Below are 16,767 nucleotides of genomic sequence, written 5' to 3' on the forward strand. Positions count from 1 at the left end.
GAATTTTTAAAGGGGTGCTGGAACTGTTCTGATGTTAAACTATAGGAGTGAGTGCAGAAACAAGAAATCCAGAGGCTACTCTGTCACCCAGGCTAGAGGTGGTGGTGAGTTACTCTCCACTTAGGAGGGCAGTGATGGAGGTGTTCAGAAGAGGTCAGATGTGTTGCTAGTATTCACTGATGCATCAGATGAGGGGCCTGAGAGAAAGGGAGGAATCAGGATTTGGGCCTGAGCAAACAAGATAGCACTGGGGAAAGGGAACACTGGGAAGGGAATTCAGGAGTTGTGTTTTGGACATATTAAGTGCCTGTGAATATAAAGAACAAAGTCCTGACCATGAATGACACTGAAACAGCAATGGTAGCTAAAAGATTTCTTCCTAAAGAATTGGATAAAAGAGAAGTGTTCATCGATGGTGTTAGAGTCATTCTCTTTATTTAGAGGCAAAACAGGTGATCTGTCTTTGACCTTTTTAGCATGAAGGTTTTTATATGTCCTTAATTATGCATGGCTCTTAGATTTGAGTGATTATTTCTTATTTCTTCCATAGAATGGCTCCCGAGCGAGTGGCGTCCCTGTCACGAGTTTGTGTCCCACTTATTACCCTGACAGATGTTGACCCCCTGGTGGAGGCTCTGCTCATCTGTCATGGACGTGAACCTCAGGAAATCCTCCAGCCAGAGTTCTTTGAGGCTGTAAACGAGGCCATTTTGCTGTAAGTGGCAAATGTTTCCTGTCATCCTGCGTCGTTTTTCCTTTTCTTAGAAGGCTGTGGTGTGTTGGAAAGACTGTACGACAGCAGTGTCCAAACGTTTTTGTCTCAGTACCCTTTATACTCTTAAAAATTACTGAGTATCCCAGCCAGGTGTGGTGGCTCACACCTGTAATCCCAGCACTTTGGGAGGCCAAGGCGGGTGGATCACCTGAGGTCAGGAGTTTGAGACCAGCCTGGCCAACATGGTGAAACCCCGTCTCTACTAAAAATACAAAAATTAGTCAAGCATGGTGGTGTGTGCCTCTAATCCCAGCTACTAGGGGGGCTGAGTCAGGAGGATCGCTTCCACCTGGGAGGCGGAGATTGCAATGAGCCGAGATTGTGCCACTGCACTCCAGCCTGGGCAACAGAGCGAGACTCCATCTCAAAAAAAAAAAAAATTACTGAGGATCCCAAAGCATTTTATTTTTTTATTTTTAACTTTTATTTTAGGTTTGGGGGTACATGTGAAGGTTTGTTACATAGGTAAACACATGTCATAGGGTTTTGTTGTACATATTATTTCATCACCCAGGTATTAAGCTCAGTCCCCAGTAGTTACCTTTTCTGCTCCTCTCCCTCCTACCGTTGCTCAGGTAGGCCCCAGCGACTATTGTTTCCTTCTTTGTGTTCATACATTCCCAAGAGTTTTAAAAATCTGTTAAACCCTTATTAATATTTATCATATTTGAAACTAAATTTTTAAAAATGTGTTTGTTACTTAAAAAATAAAAATAATTTTATTACACGTTAACACAAATAGCTTATTTTTATGAAAAGCAATGCTCTTTTCCAAGGCAAAAAAAAAAAATGTTTGACAAGAGCAGCATTGTTTTTACATTTTTGCAAGTCTCATTTTCTACCCTAAGACTGCTGAATTCTCATATCTGCTTCTGGTGGGACATGTTGTTTTGGTTGAAGTGTATGAAGAAAATCCAGCCCCACATAGATAGTAATTGGGAAAGGCGGGAATATTCTAGTAGCCATTGCAGATCATTGTGGATAATTCTGCTTTGATAGCTCACCAAAATTTGAAAATGGTCATTTTTTAAAGGGTAGTTGCAATGTGGAATCTGAAATTATGTCAGTTAACTTTCCATACTCTGTTACATTAGAACCCATTGGTCTGTCTTGCACTTTCAGTGGATCTTTTTTGCCAACACACATAATTTTGTAGCATTATGCATGGTTCATTTGGAAAATCTTCATTCATTGAGTTATGTATATCTTCCAAACATTGACATATTTCATATGCAGTATCAAAACCTATAGTCATTACTGCCACCATGGAGCTCATCAGAAATGACTTTAAGTATTGGGAAGCTGTCAAGCTTATGTTGGTGGACATAGATTTTCCAAGATTCTAATTTCTGCTTAAAAGCTAAAATTTATCATGGGCTACAAACACTGTCAGTCGTTTTCCTTAGGGGACTGAGTCACTTTGCTAATTATTGAGAAAGTATGTGCCTAATCCTAAAATGTGACTGACCACTGCCTGTCTGCTAGTCATTCTTTCAGGTCAATTTCCATGACAAAAAGTGGTCAAGTGAGCCCACCGCTGAAAGAGTTGTGCAGGTGTACAAGTGGAGTGCTTTTCTCCAGGCAACCGTCATTTTTTGTTATGAAGCAGAAGTGCTTTATGCACACTTTCCTTTTCACCGTACAGAATTCTTTTTTAAAAGTATCCTTGAGGGCAACAGTTTAATAAAGTCAGTATGTTAAACTGCTTCATCAGACATTCATATGTGAAAATGCAGTGTTTCGACTGTGTGTGTGTGGTGGTGAAGAGTAGCGTGAGGGCTGTCTCCGCTCTGATTCCCACTGAGACACAGCTGTGTTACCCACTGTTGCTTTTGCGCTATCAGTGCAAATGTCAACACGGTTATTCTAGGAAAAACCAGGAGATTCAAAATAGTTATTCAGTACTTTAAGTATTTCCCTACCACTTGGGTGTGTGGCCAGCTTTCATATAAAAGAGCTTCTGTGCTTAAGTTGGTGCTGATACCAGACAAGTACAAGCAATACAGTAAGTCCAGAGATTCTATTGTAAGGCAGAAGTACAGTTCTGTTGGTGACATATTAATTTATCACATCTGCATTTAAATTTTTTTTCTTCAGACTCTGAATGATTGGTCTCAAACTGATGTGGCAGTTAACTTGCACCATAACAGTATTCAAAATATTGTTGCATAAGACACAATAAGGTAAATCATTAACATCTGTAAAGGCAAGGGAAAAATAACTTTCCTCACATTTTTTGTCTTTATTTACAGTTTAGCCCACTTTCTCTGTAGCAGATGTCTCCATCTCATGAGTCAGAGAATTCTCTGATGTGTCAGTTTCATCTTTTCTTTTCTTTTCTTTTTTGAGACAGAGTTTCACTCTTGTTGCCCAGGCTGGAGTACAGTGGTGCAATCTCGGCTCACCGCAACCTGTGCCTTCCGGGTTCAAGCGATTCTCCTGCCTCAGCCTCCCGAGTAGCTGGGATTACAGGCATGCACCACCACGCCCAGCTAATTTTGTATTTTTAGTAGAGACAGGGTTTTCCATGTTGGTCAGGCTGGTCTCGAAATCCTGACCTCAGGTGATCCACCCACCTCGGCCTCCCAAAGTGCTGGGATTACAGGCGTGAGCCACCGCGCCAGCCAGTTTCATCTTTTCTTGATGAAACATCTGTAGGATAAGAAATTGAATCTTTTAATCCTCATTTTTAAAGCCAGTGATCCATTCTTAAATGCAAGAAAATACATCATAAATAAATGTTACTTTTCAAATAGAATATTGTAAAATTCCAAAATAATAATCTAAAATATATATTAAAATATATAAGTAAAATATACACTGTATATATACATACAAATATATATCTAATAAAATTATCTAAAATAACTTAGATAAAATTTAAAACTTAGAAAAGTTTTCAAAATTAAAAAATATATATTACTACAAAACCCAACAAAGTGTACTTATTTCTTCTTATGTTTCCACGTAGGCCCAAGAAAAATATGAGAATTTTTTAAATAATGATTTTTTCTTTTAACGCATCTCAGTTCTTCCCTCCCTCTCTGGAAACAGTTCTTTGAACCCCACTTTGAAAATTGTTGCATGGCCTCTGACTACTGCTGTAGTCATGACTCCAAGTTACGAGTGGCTCTGTCTGCAGTGTTTGAAAACACTGTGAATCCACTGTGTGGTGTAATTTGCAGAGCCCTCTCCGTCTCAGATAATGAGATCCAAAGCATTCACATTTCCGAATTCAAGGTATACATGCAATGTGATTTTAAAATGATACTTACTGCTTATAAACTTGACATTTTGTTAAGAATACTGTGGTTTTTAAATCATTTTATTAATACTATTTACGTTTTCAATTCTTTTTTTTTTTTTTTTTTTGAGATGGGGTCTCACTCTGTCACATAGGCTGGAGTGCAGTGGTGCAGTCTTGGCTCACTGTAGTCTCAAACTCCCAGGCTCAGGCGATCCTCCCACCTCAGCCTCCTGAATAGCTGGGACCACAGGTGTGTGCTACCATGCCTGGCTAATTTTTTGTATTTTCAGTAGAGACGGCATTTCACCATATTGCCTAGGCTGGTCTTGAACTCCTGGGCTCAAGGAGTCCGCCTGTCTTGGCCTCCCAAAATGTTGGGATTATAGGCATGAGCCACTGTGACAGGCCCAATTCTTTATTTAAATACTTTCAGTGAGAAATTGGAGAATTGTTACATATGTAGACCCTTCCTTGCTATACAATGCATTTTAAAAAAACAAAACTACAATACCATTATTACATCTTAAAGTTGACATTAGTTCCTTATCATCATCACATATCTAGTCAGGAATTATCCTGATTGTCTTAGAATTTTTCTTCCAGTTGGTTTGTTAGAATCAGAGTTCAAATAAAAAAAAAAAAGAATCAGAGTTCAGATCTACACATTGCCTTTGGTTTATGGTTCTTTTAAGTCTCTTTCAATCCCTCTTTGTTTTTTGTTTTGAAATCATTTGTTGAAATAATATGGTTGTTTTCCCCGTTCTCCGGTGGTAAAGCATGGCCCTCTTGAGTGTGATAAAGGGTGCGTGCCGCTGGAGCACAGTCCTTCGGGCTTAGGTGGTTCCCTTGTCACATTCTCAGTTCTCACATAGTCAGGCCTGTTTTGTTACCTTCTGTTCTGGTTCTCTGGTCTCTTGCATGTGCGTGCGGCAGTATCACTGCTTTAGTGCTGGCATCAACTGTGTTCAATACAAAATAAGGATCATTCCCTTTGATTTCTCTTCTTTACCAGGGTTGTTGTTAGTTTGTTTTGCTATCATTGCTTGTCTTATATTCCACATAAACTTTGAAACCAATTTTTCTAGTTGCAGGGAAGACACCCAGTGTTGTTGAGGGAAGACTCCTATAAGTATATAGATTATCGAGAGAGCTGGCGTTTTCATGATGTTAAGGCTGTCTGTCCGCCTGTTCAAGAACACATACGTTTTACCGTTTGTTAAGCTTTTGTGATCTGAAGGGAGTGTTGTATATATTTTTCACACATTGGATTTACACATTTCTTGTTCCTAATGTTTTGTTGTATTTGTGTTTTCAATGTTTTCACTGTCATAAATGGATCTTCTCCTCCATCTTCAAATAGATTTTCATTGTGTTGTTTGTTGCGTTTGGAAAACAAAACAGGCTCAAAAACACCGTTGTTCTTACAGTTCAGAGTATTTCCATTTTTTAAATCTATAACTCTTAAAAATTAGGATACATATTTTAATTTCAGTTTATATGAAAGGTTATAATCCAGGATTTTGTGAAAGTGAGATTTAAAAAGAGAAATAGAAGATTAAGTCACTTGATGTTTCGAAAAATGGTCAAAATGCAGATTTCATGGCTAAAAGAATAAAATGGCCTTTTTTCTACCTACTCTAAACCTTCTGTCAAAATTCACCCAGTAAGTGGAGTGAGCTTCCTGAGGAGTCCGAGCGTTATGTTTGGTCCTTATGTGAGATACTGAGTAAAGGGCGCTGTGAACGTGCGGCGCGGCGCTCGATTCTTTCCTTACAGTGCCCAACACCCGCAATGGAGCACACGCTTCACAGCCCCACCACTGATCACACCAACTGGCATTTTTACTCTCCATGGCGATTTTTCAAAATACTTACAAAGAATATTTAACTAAAATGCTCTTGCCTTTCACTGTGGCAGCTCCCTTCTTGATTCATCTAGGAATATATTTCACAGGAGAATATGGTCTCAGCCACCCCCGTGTCTAGCCTTACTCTTTCAGCAAGAGCTGAATTAAAGGGAATCTGGAAGTGAATACTCCTGGTCTTCTGTGAAACCCCAAAAGCTGTTTGAGAAATCACTGGCCAGGCGACGTGCCCAGAGAACAGCTACTCCTGCTCCAGCACAGTGCTCAGAGGGACGCTGAGGGCAGCGGCTCCCCAAGCAGGCCCACACTCCCTTGCTTGTAATTTTGCTTGTGATAGCACGTTCTCCCTCAACAACTCATAAAATTTATTTGGTTTGGAAAGTTATGTCTGCTAATCCATAAGGGACAGACTGTCCAGAAGTGCTGGGTGGTCTTCAGTGTGTCCAAATCCTGTGGCTTCAGCTCAGCAAGTTCCCCAAGCAGTGGCGTAAGAGCTGGAGCCTCTCCATGGACACTTTCCCGTAGACGGAACATCCCAGCCACATGTTGACACAGCGAGGCTGATCCAATCAATCAGTGCAAATTACCAGCCACGCCCAGCACCCCCTCCCCAGATGTGCTGCGTGGTCATTTGGAAACCACATGCTTTCTTTGACCAATGCACTCTACCCCGTGTTTAGCCTTCCAACTATTTGCTTACCGCAGTACACCAGTGGAATTTCATCTGTTTGACAATTGGCTGGTGTCTTTGGTCTTGGCTTCCAAATGCAGTCATATATTTTCAGCAATGGTCTGCCTGTCTTTTAAACAGCAGATGCTTGCCCCTCTTTATGGTTTAGATAACCTAGAGGAACTTTTAAATTTCTTGGCCTAAATGTCAGCTTTTCATGTCTGTCCCTGGGGCTGCCGTCATAGGCACCTGCAAGCTAAAGACGGCATAAAACCTTCCTGGGCGGGCTGCTGAGGTCCTTTTGTAAGTCTGGAGTATAAGTAATACAGCATGACATGTCCTCTGAGGTCATCCGAATCCACTGCTTCAAAAATACTGAGAAGCTTGAAGACTGGATGGAGAATTTGTTCTATATGCCTGAATGAATGAGACACTGAACAAGTGAAAAAAAGAATGAAGGCATGATGGTGATCTCGTGATATAATAAGAAATGTGCATTTGGTCTTCATCCAGGCTCCTAAAACCCTTGGAATTTCCTGAGTGATGAGGTGAGAAGAGCATCTTTTATTATTCATAAGTCCCTTTTCACCACACCTGAGTGTAGGCTAATGAAGTGACTCCTGGTGGGCCCCCAGATAGCCTCAGGATGGGGGCTGCTAGCCAAAGAAACCAACCACACCTGACCCCCAGAGTTCGACCTGATCACTACTGGCCAGCGATTTAATCAGTCGTGCTTACATTGTGAGACCTCCATAAAAAACCTAAACTGTGGGGTTCAAATAGCTTCCAGGTTGGTGGTCACATCCAGGTGCTGGGAAGGTGACATGCCTGGAGAGGGCCTAGAAGCTCAGAACTTTCCCCCAGGCCTGGCCCCATGCATCTCTTCCATGTGGCTGTTCCTGAATTGTATCTTTCAGAATAAATTGGTAATGGCAAGTAAAGTGTCTTCCTGAGTTCTGTGAGCCATTCTAGCAAATTATCAAACCTGAGGAGAGGATCATTGGAACCTCTGATTTTATAGCTAGTTGGTCAGAAGAATGAGAGGCCTAGACCTGTGATTGGCATCTGAAGTGGGGGCAGTCTTGTGGGACTGAGCCCTTAACCTGTGGGGTGTGTGCTAATGCCAGATGGTGTCAGAATTGAATCACTGGACACCCAGTTGGTGTCTAGAGAGTTGGGAGCATTGGTTTGTGTGGAGGAAGAAAATCCACACAGTGAGTGTGAGAAGTGCTCTGTGAGTAAAAACAGCTCCTAGTAGTGGGAGTGACTGACATATGAGTCTCTGACCACTCTAACACTCGCAGCTCAGGGGTGGCTCTGAGTGTTAAATAGGGTGGCCATATGATTTAAAATCTAGACCATGCCACTTCTGAGAGTTAAAAGAGATCCCTTTTATAAGTATAGTGGGATAACAGAAATAAACTTACAAACTAGGACAAATACACTAAGATTTAAATGGGTTGAATGACTGTAATATTCTTAGTACAGTGCCTGGTATCCACAGTAAATACCCCGTAACCATTAGCGTCTACAGCCACTCCACCCTAAATGTGCCCAGTCTTGCCTGATCTCAGAAGCTGAGGGGGGTTGGGCCTGGGGATTAGCGGGTGCTATAGGCTTTAAAAAATAAAAATAAAAAGCCAGGCACAGTAGCACACACCTGTAATCCCAGCTACTCAGGAGGCCGAAGCAGGAGAATCACTTGAGGCCAGGAGTTCAAGTCCAGCCTGGGCAATGTAGCAAGACCCTGGCTCTAAAAAATAAAAACTGTTAGTGGCCGGGCACGGTGGCTCACACCTGTAATCCCAGCACTTTGGAAGGCTGAGGCAGGTGGATCACCTGAGGTCAGGAATTTAAGACCAGCCTGGCCAACGTGGTAAAATCCCATCTCTACTAAAAATACAAAAATTAGCTGGGTGTGATGGCAGGTGCCTGTAGTCCCAGCTACTCGGGAGGCTGAGGCAGGAGAATTGCTTGAACCCGGGAGGCAGAGGTTGTAGTGAGCCGAGATCTTGCCATTGCACTCCAGCCTGGGCTACAAGAGCAAAACTCTGTCTCAAAAAAAAAAAAAAAAAAACCCACAAACTGTTAGCATATTACTATTACCATTATTGACTCTAGTAATTGTATTATTTTTGACAATGTGTAGTATTAGGTTTTTGCAAACTCATATTTTTCCCCCTAACAAAAGAATCACTGAACTAAAACCAGATGTAAGCTTAATTCCCATTGCTGAAAGAGCTAGTATGGCTTCCAACAATGCTTAATAAGAAAACAATTCATTATCTATCAGAAGAACCTAATTTATGCTTCTTGACTAATTTATGTATTAGTAGTTTACTCATCTGTTATGCTCTTGCATATCAAGTTACCCCAAAAAAGGAGCCTAACTAGAATTACTCTTGAGGAGCCACAGATTCTTTTGAATACCCTCAGCATCGCTGTAGCCATTTTACAAATCAGGAAAATGAGACCTCTGGAAATGAAAACGTAAATTAGAAGAAAGGGCCGACCTACAATCAAGATGTTGGGTTTATGTTTTTTTCAACTTAGATAAGGAAAATCCAGATTTAAATGTTGTTAAATCTTATAGGTGAGTGTTTAAACAAAGAAAAGTCAGCATAATACCAAGGACAGAAAGGTGGCAAAGAATTAGCAGTAACTAAAACTCCCATTTCTATTAATATTGTTTATCCATGATGGAAACTGAGAGACTTCCTCACATCCTTTTTTTTTTTTTTTTTTTTTTTTTTTTTTTGAGACAGGGTCTCACTCTGTCACCCAGGCTAGAGTGCAGTGGTACAGTCATGTCTCACTGTAGCCTCGACCTCCCAGGCTCAGGTGATTCTTTGACCTCAGCCTCCCGAGTGGCTGGGACTACAGGCATGTGCCACCATGCCTTGCTAATTATTTTGTATTTCTGGTAGAGACTGGGTTTTGCCATATTGCCCAGGCTGGTCTTGAACTCCTGGACTCAAGCAAACCACCCTCCTCGACCTCCCAAAGTGCTGAGACTACAGGCCTGAGACACTGTGCCCAGCCACATCCTGTTTTTTTAACCTTAATAAGATATGGTCACAAATTTAGTCACAGAAAACTTTACTTTTCTAATAAAAAATCTGCTTATATTGATGTGTAATTGCCAGACATTCTGGTGTGTTTGGGTTTGCACATTTCTTCTGCTTGTTGGTGGCTGCCTTTTGAGAAGTGAGCTGCTCTGCACATGCAGATGATAATGATGGCAACTTTTGTCTGAATTATGATGCATTGCTTAGATCAGGCTGTCACCTAAATACAACTTTAGGATCAAACAGTGTTCTTTTCAGTTCCTTGGAAGTAAGCAATTCTCCACAACAGTTAAATCCAAGTTTTGTGAGTTTCTCTGGCAACCCAAACAGCCTTGATCTCTTTCTGGTTTGAAAAGGTGGACTGTTGCCGGTGCACCTTTGTCTTGGTTGAGGAAGCCCTGGCCTCCTCTCTACTGCTCAGACAGCTTTAGAACACAACCTCTCAGATGGGCCTCCCTCATCAAGAACCTTTCTTGTGAAGAATTTAATTCTGCATTCTGGTTTTGTTTGTTTGTTTGTTTTTTGTAGCTATAAAAATATTTGGAGCCAAAATTATTTAGTAAGCAGTTGGACCAATTTCTTTACCTGCTACCTCTTTTTGTAAAGGATGAGAAAACACAACTGCCTCACTAAACTGAGTATTTGGGGGAAACAAAGTAGAGTTTTCTAAATCTCAAGGAGGTGTCTTTTGGAAGAGTCTGTTGGACAGGGGAGAGCGTCCTGTCCAGGCTTCCCTGGCTCATGGCAGACGCTGTCACTGTAAATCAGATTTCTAGGTGGAGCCCTGACTGGAAGCCTACTGCTCATTATTTTAAAGGAGAAAATAGTAATGTATTACACATAAATTCTAAATGTCCACCCCATTTCCTAAAACATAACTATGATACAGAAAACTCTCCCAATTATTAGGTAGGGATTTGGGGGAGTCAAGTTTTTATCTTACTCTGTTTTCTTGAATTCATGATTTTGGTCAATTCCAGGCAGGATGGATGGAACCATTATAGAGAAGAAAAAGGACAACCTTAGCGTTTCTGTCACTAACATATTGAACAGAATGAAATTTTTTAGTTTCCCTAAAAACATTTTTTTCTTTTTTACTTTATTGTCCCTTTAAATTTTCCACAGAATGAATGAATATATATATATATATATATATATATATATATATATATATATATATATTCATTTTGTCAGGTCAAACAATACAGCACAAGGCATATACAGAAAATGTTCATTACCTCCTCCTCCTCATCCTGCAGTAATTCTGGTAGCCATACCTTATGCTTGTTAAACATAAAGTCCATATAAAGCCATTGTCTGCTCATTGTCAAAACAAGAGCAGCATTACACCATAGCGACATCACTCCAGAGCCTGCTTTTTAACCAGCGTGTCTTAAATACCCCTCACAGGACACGGATCCAGCTCATTTGAAATAGGGGCATACTCCGTGGCACGAGGCCCACACTCTGTTCCACCATCCCCGTGGGTGCACACTGCAGTGTTTATAGTTTTGTCCTTATCATATTTAAGGATTGCAGTAAATATCCTCAAACTGATGTTTCTATTTCTGCCAGGCAAATTGACAGCAGTACGATGATTAACACGGGGCTGTGTGTCTTGCATTTTCTTCAGTGGCACCACATGACTGGCCATGTGAAGCCAGTGCCTGCCTGCCTGTGAGGAGGCGCACCCTCTGCCTACCCCAGCACTGGGTGTTGTCACTCTTCTCAGCGCCTACACGGGGAGGGTGAAACTGAGACCACGTCGGTGCGTTTCCCTTCCTGTACTGTTAATTAGATGGGAGAGCTGCACATTTTTATCAGCCATTTGCAGTTCTTTTTCTGTGATTTGCCTCTTTATTTAAAGCCAGCCTGGTTCAGAGCACCAGGTAGAACACAAATATGTTGGCTCGGCCAAATTCTGTTAAGCAAGCGTATCAAGATGATACTGCTTCGGCGATTCCTTCATTCAGGGGTGATTACAAAGAGTTAAGTCACTGAGGTTTTAGAGCAAAATCTATCCAAATATTAAACACAGGTCCATAAACATAATCACTCACAGCAATTAGTAGGGTGTGCTCTGAATCAAGGCTCTAATAAAAAGACAGCTATTAACACGCATCGTTTTCAAACTAGAATGGGCGCATCACGCGCTTTACTGACTGGAGTGTGACTCGTGTGCTTGAGTGACTATGCTAAGCAGGATGGGTCGGTTCTTCACTGGTTCATGTGAATTTGCTGCTGCTCCTGGCGGCCTGGCCTGAGTGCTGCAGCAGCTTCCCCACCACCACCTGGCGGGATGAATGACAAACACCGTGCCATGGCTCTCGGCCAGGATGTGGTACTGGCAGAAGACCTCTCACTGCAGTGAAACGCCTTTCCAGTGACATACAGATTCGTGTTACCTGGATCCTGAAAAAAGATAAGGCATGAGGAAAGCTGGTCAAAGCCAGCACTGCTGCTTGAGAAGGGAGGAGCCACTGAGAGGTGAACTCTCCTATTCAGAGCTTCCTGGCTCCATGATGGAAGCTACGAGCACCCTCTCCACACCCAGGGGTGTTCTGCTTCCCCATGATTACTGGACAGGAACCCCTCTCCAGGGCTCCATTGATGTGGCTAGAATTGGCTGACCACCTGGATGGAAAAGCCTTTCCTCTTCACAAGGGGCATAAGCACAGGCACGGCGTCTGGCCCACCCAGTAAAGCTGCCCACTGTTCTGCTGAGCCCAGGCCTGGCTTCTTGCACCCCTCCTCAGAGCCAACGTGGTCCTGTACTCACTCCAACCTCAGCCGCCCTGGCTTCAAGTCTTACCAGCTGCGAGTCCTGGTCCTCTCTGACCTCGGCTGCCTCTTCTGTGCGGGGAGGGGATAATTTTGTACCTGTTTTGTAGGGCTGTTAATGAGGATTCAAGTGCAAGCGAAACAGCATCATTCCAGCCACTGCTCTTCAGCCTCTCCCACTCCTCTGCGCCTTGCCCGTTGGCAGCCTTTCAGGAGCACACTAGGCCCCACCTCTGGGCCGCCGCCTGGGATCACTCCCGTTACCGCCAGTCCTCTGAAGTCCTGTCTGCAGTCCTGGCTTCACCTCCACTCCTCTCCTCTCTCTGCCATGTGCTGCCATCCAGGGCCTGCCCGGCACACTCAGGGTTCATTCGCCCCTTTGTAGCACTGCTCAGGCCTGTGTCTTCTCGTGCTCTGGTGACAGCGTCCTCTGCTTCTGTGCCTCCTGCCATCTGCAGCTGCTCCTCCTCCCTGCCTGCCTCCGCACTCAGAGCTTCCTCCCTTGGGGTTCTGACACCCAAATGTGTACCTTCAGCCAGTTCCTCTCCCGGAGCTTCCACCTTGGATATTCAAGGACCTATTGAATATCTCTGCTTGGTTGTGCCTCAGACACTCCAAATCCACACACCTCAAACTGATCTCTTAGTAAATCCTCCAGAAATCATTTCTTCTCTTCTTTTCATCTGAGTAAATGGCATGTCCAGTATTGAGGGGGTATGGCACCATGGCAGGGCTTTGCCAGGTGTGGGAGGTGGGGAGATGAGGAACGGGGCCTGCCGGTGGGTCCTGGACAAATTGAAGCTCAGGGTGTGAGTGTGAGATCAGGAGGGTGTGAGTGTGAGATCAGGAGGCTCTGAGGTGAATGTACCCTCCCTTCCTTCTCCCTTCCCCCTGCCTTCTGCCAGCTCCTCCGCAGTCTCCCCGGGTCTTCAGCATCTTCCCTGCTGCTCTTGCCCCGCGGTCAACCCTGGACAAGGTCTGCAGGAGCTACACCAAGCAAGCAGAAAAAGTGAAACCTCTAGGAACTGCTCCCCATGTCCCTTCCTGTCCCTGGACCCAGTTGCTGGGCTTCACACCAGCTCTGCAGAGAAGTGGCCCAAAAGTCATGGTGAAGGGACAGGCCTTGAAGGGGTTGTTGGGTCGGTGGGGGGCTTACGCCCCCACTTTAGTTTTCCTTATTAATAGCAGTAGCCTCGTTTTTCTTGGGGCAAGACAGGAGGGAGATTAATGAATAGACATCAAGTTTGAAAAGCACCCACTGTCTGGGATGTGCAGGTAAAGGGCAGGTGGCTCTCGGGGGCAGCTCTACTATATCCCAGAGCCAGCAGTTGGGGCTCAGAGTCAGACATGTGCCCCTCATGCTCCCTCCAGGGAGGGGAAGTGGAGCCCCAATTCACTGACACAAGAGGACCTTAATATATTTTCCTTTAGAAACAAATGTAGCTACACAAAATGGTTGTGTCTAGGGAGTATTGGGGCTCAGGCCTGTATTCCCAACATTTTGGGAGGCCAAGGCAGGAAGATTGTTTGAGGCCAGGAGTTCGAGACCAAACTGGGCAAAATAGCAAGACCCCCATCTTTACAAGAAAAAAAATAGCCAGATGTGGTGACGTGCACCTGTAGTCCCAGCTACTGGGGAGACTGATGCAGGAGGATCACATGAGCCTAGGAGTTTGAGGTTACAGGGAACTTTGATCACACCATTGCACTCTAGCCTGGGTGAGAGAGCACGACTTTGCATCTTTTTTTTTTTTTTAAAGGAATCTTTGATTCCCAGTCCTGCTAACCTATCCAGTATCACACTTAAGGTCCAGTGCCTCAACTAGGCCGTAACTACCATATATGAAATTGGATTTTTTTCTTTTGAGACAGGGTCTTGCTCTTTTGCCCAGGTTGGATTGCAGTGACGTGAACACAGCTCACTACAGCCTCAGCCTCCTGGGCTCTAGCGATCCTCCTGCCTCAGCCTCCCAAGTAGCTGGGATTACAGGTGTGCTATCACCATGCCAGGCTAATTAAAAAAAAAATTTTTTTTTGTAGAAGCAGGGCCTCACTATTTGACCAGGCTGGTCTTGAACTCCTGGACTCAAGTGATCCTTCCACCTCAGTCTCTCAAAGTGTTGGGATTATAGGTGTGAGCACTGCATCTGGCCTTGAAATTGTTAGAAATATTTTCAACTTTCAAGCAACCGATTATAATTACAGTTATTGAATATTTATGTGCCAAGCACTGTGCTAATCACTGTACGTGTGTTGTTGCATTACAAGAACACTGTGAAGGAGATAGGCCCATTTTACAGATGAATAAACTGAGGTTAACTTCTCCGAGATCATACAGTTAGTAGGCAGTGGCGCTGGGACCGAAACCCAGGTCTGCGTCCCTATTGTGAGGCATGATTACGCGTGTTTGAACATGCCTATTTCTTCAGTTAGGGACTGGGCATCACAAGGCCTTTTCCATCCCGTTTTTTATCGCTCCCTCTTTCTTCCATCACTAGACATTTGCTTATTCTTTTTGAAAGCAATTTTTTTCCTGAGCATTTCTGATTTCTTAAGGTGAGTTGAAGTGGAAGCATATTCACATTATTTTGCAAATGAGCACTTGGTAAATATTCACTGATTCTATAAATTATTAGCCACTGCTGTGACCATGATGAGAAGTCTCACAAATTGGATTAGTGATTGCATTTTGAACTTTTTTTAATCTTCTTTTTTCAGTGAGCCATTTCTGTTTAAAATTTTGTTTATTTCTTTCTGAAAGGAAGAAGATTTCTCTCCCCACGTCAGCTGTAGTCTGCCTCTGGCTTCGGCACCTTCCCAGCCTTGAAAAAGCAATGCTGCATCTTTTTGAAAAGCTAATCTCCAGTGAGAGAAATTGTCTGAGAAGGATCGAATGCTTTATAAAAGATTCATTGCTGGTACGTGCTGGGTTTTGATGAAGGGAAAAATCCTTGAAGGAGATGCTGGGAATCATTTCTTTTAGTCAGAGAATGAAAGGGGGGGATGTAAACAAAAGAGCAATTGGAACCTTTATATATAATCGTGTATTTACATTTTATTTTTGAAATCACTAACATAGGGGGCTTTTCTGCATCCTTGGAGCATGCAGGGAGAGATCTGAGGTTTACTTGATTGATATGCCATATATCACATGTTCACAAGAATTGACATTTGCACAACAGACTTTTTAAAAACAGTATTTCTTATTTCAGCATGGAAAATAAGTTTTTGGAAATGAACATATGGGTAAGAGGAAGAATCAATTAAAAACATTCAAAAAATAAACTTGTAGCTCTTCACTAGAGGAAAGATGAAATAAGAGACACAAAACCCCAGAAAAATGGTTAAAGCAGCAGAACCAGCTAAGACTTCTGTAAGTTTTCTTTTGGTGTGAGGCCACCTGCCTTCACCCTCCCCTGTGCGGTGGCGCCTGGCTCCCTTCCCGCTCAGGACTGTGCAGCTGGGGACTCCAGCCCACGTGGACATCCACCTCCTGGCCCGGTGTCTGGCACCCTGGGCTCTCAGTGGCCCTCGCCACCACTGACTCGCCAGTCATCTTCCTTTGTGGGAGGCAGGTCTGTGGGATTGGAGCACATTTTGTAAGGACAGGAATAAAGACCAAGGCACCCTGAAAAAATGATTCAGAAACCTGCAGGTGCCGTGGTCCCGCAGCCTCTGTCTTCCAGGAGCTCCAGTGAACTCTGCCCTTTTTCCCTTTAGCTTTCGTAATCTGCAGGGATGTGGCACAGAGATTGCCTTCCACTTCTTCCTGCTTCCTGCAAGTGGAGAAAGTGAGTTCCAAGAGCCACAGTGAACAGTCCGGTCTTTAGTTAGTGGCCGGGACACTGGGAAGGAGGGAGTGTTCACCCTCGCCCTTGAGCTGAGACTGAGGAAGTCCCTGAGGTTGGCTGTGCCCACTTTTCCTGAGCTCATAGAACCCCTACCTCCTAGAGGCCTTCAACTTGTTTAGTTCAGTTGGGACTTCTGTGTTCTTTCTTTCTCTTTCTAGTTGGAGACTGTCTAAGGGAATCCTAATGGAATCAGTTGCCTTCCTCCGCGATCCCGTTTCTCCCCTTGTTTCATGGCCCCTTTCACCCTTCCCCTTGGCCTCCCAGGGCGATGTGCATAGGGTTGCAGGTGCTGACAGCCACGCTGCTCTCACCTGTACCTCAGGCTGCACACACGGATCCCACGTGACTTGAAAGTTTACCATGATAGAAGAGAAAGGAAGACGTGTATATTAAGACTGAGAGAGCCCAAACAGATTTCTTAAGGATAATTACTACCTAACCTTACCATCCAAAAGAGTCATATATTAAGGCAAGAAATAGGAATGCACCTTATTTTAAAATGGTTGCAGTA

General features: G+C 43.5%; 2 protein-coding genes across 15 annotated transcripts in view; one reads left to right on the forward strand and one right to left on the reverse strand.

Moving 5' to 3' along the window:
* FANCC (FA complementation group C) overlaps positions 1-16,767 on the forward strand; it is a 218,486-nt gene that overhangs the window by 166,850 nt on the left and 34,869 nt on the right. For all 13 annotated transcript variants that reach the window (XM_008963516.5, XM_008963520.5, XM_008963519.5 and 10 more), the window contains 2 exons: positions 551-715; positions 15,167-15,323. In XM_008963516.5, coding sequence (XP_008961764.2) covers positions 551-715; positions 15,167-15,323 — 322 coding nt within the window. The remainder of the gene's footprint in view (positions 1-550; positions 716-15,166; positions 15,324-16,767) is intronic.
* The window catches only part of AOPEP (aminopeptidase O (putative)), a 429,169-nt gene continuing 413,573 nt past the window's right edge, over positions 1,172-16,767 (reverse strand). For both annotated transcript variants that reach the window (XM_063594308.1, XM_055117852.2), the window contains one exon: positions 1,172-3,427. In XM_063594308.1, coding sequence (XP_063450378.1) covers positions 3,335-3,427 — 93 coding nt within the window. In that variant the 3' untranslated portion in view covers positions 1,172-3,334. The remainder of the gene's footprint in view (positions 3,428-16,767) is intronic.

This window comes from Pan paniscus, chromosome 11, assembly GCF_029289425.2.
Source record: "Pan paniscus chromosome 11, NHGRI_mPanPan1-v2.0_pri, whole genome shotgun sequence".
NCBI classification, from domain to species: Eukaryota; Metazoa; Chordata; class Mammalia; order Primates; family Hominidae; genus Pan; species Pan paniscus.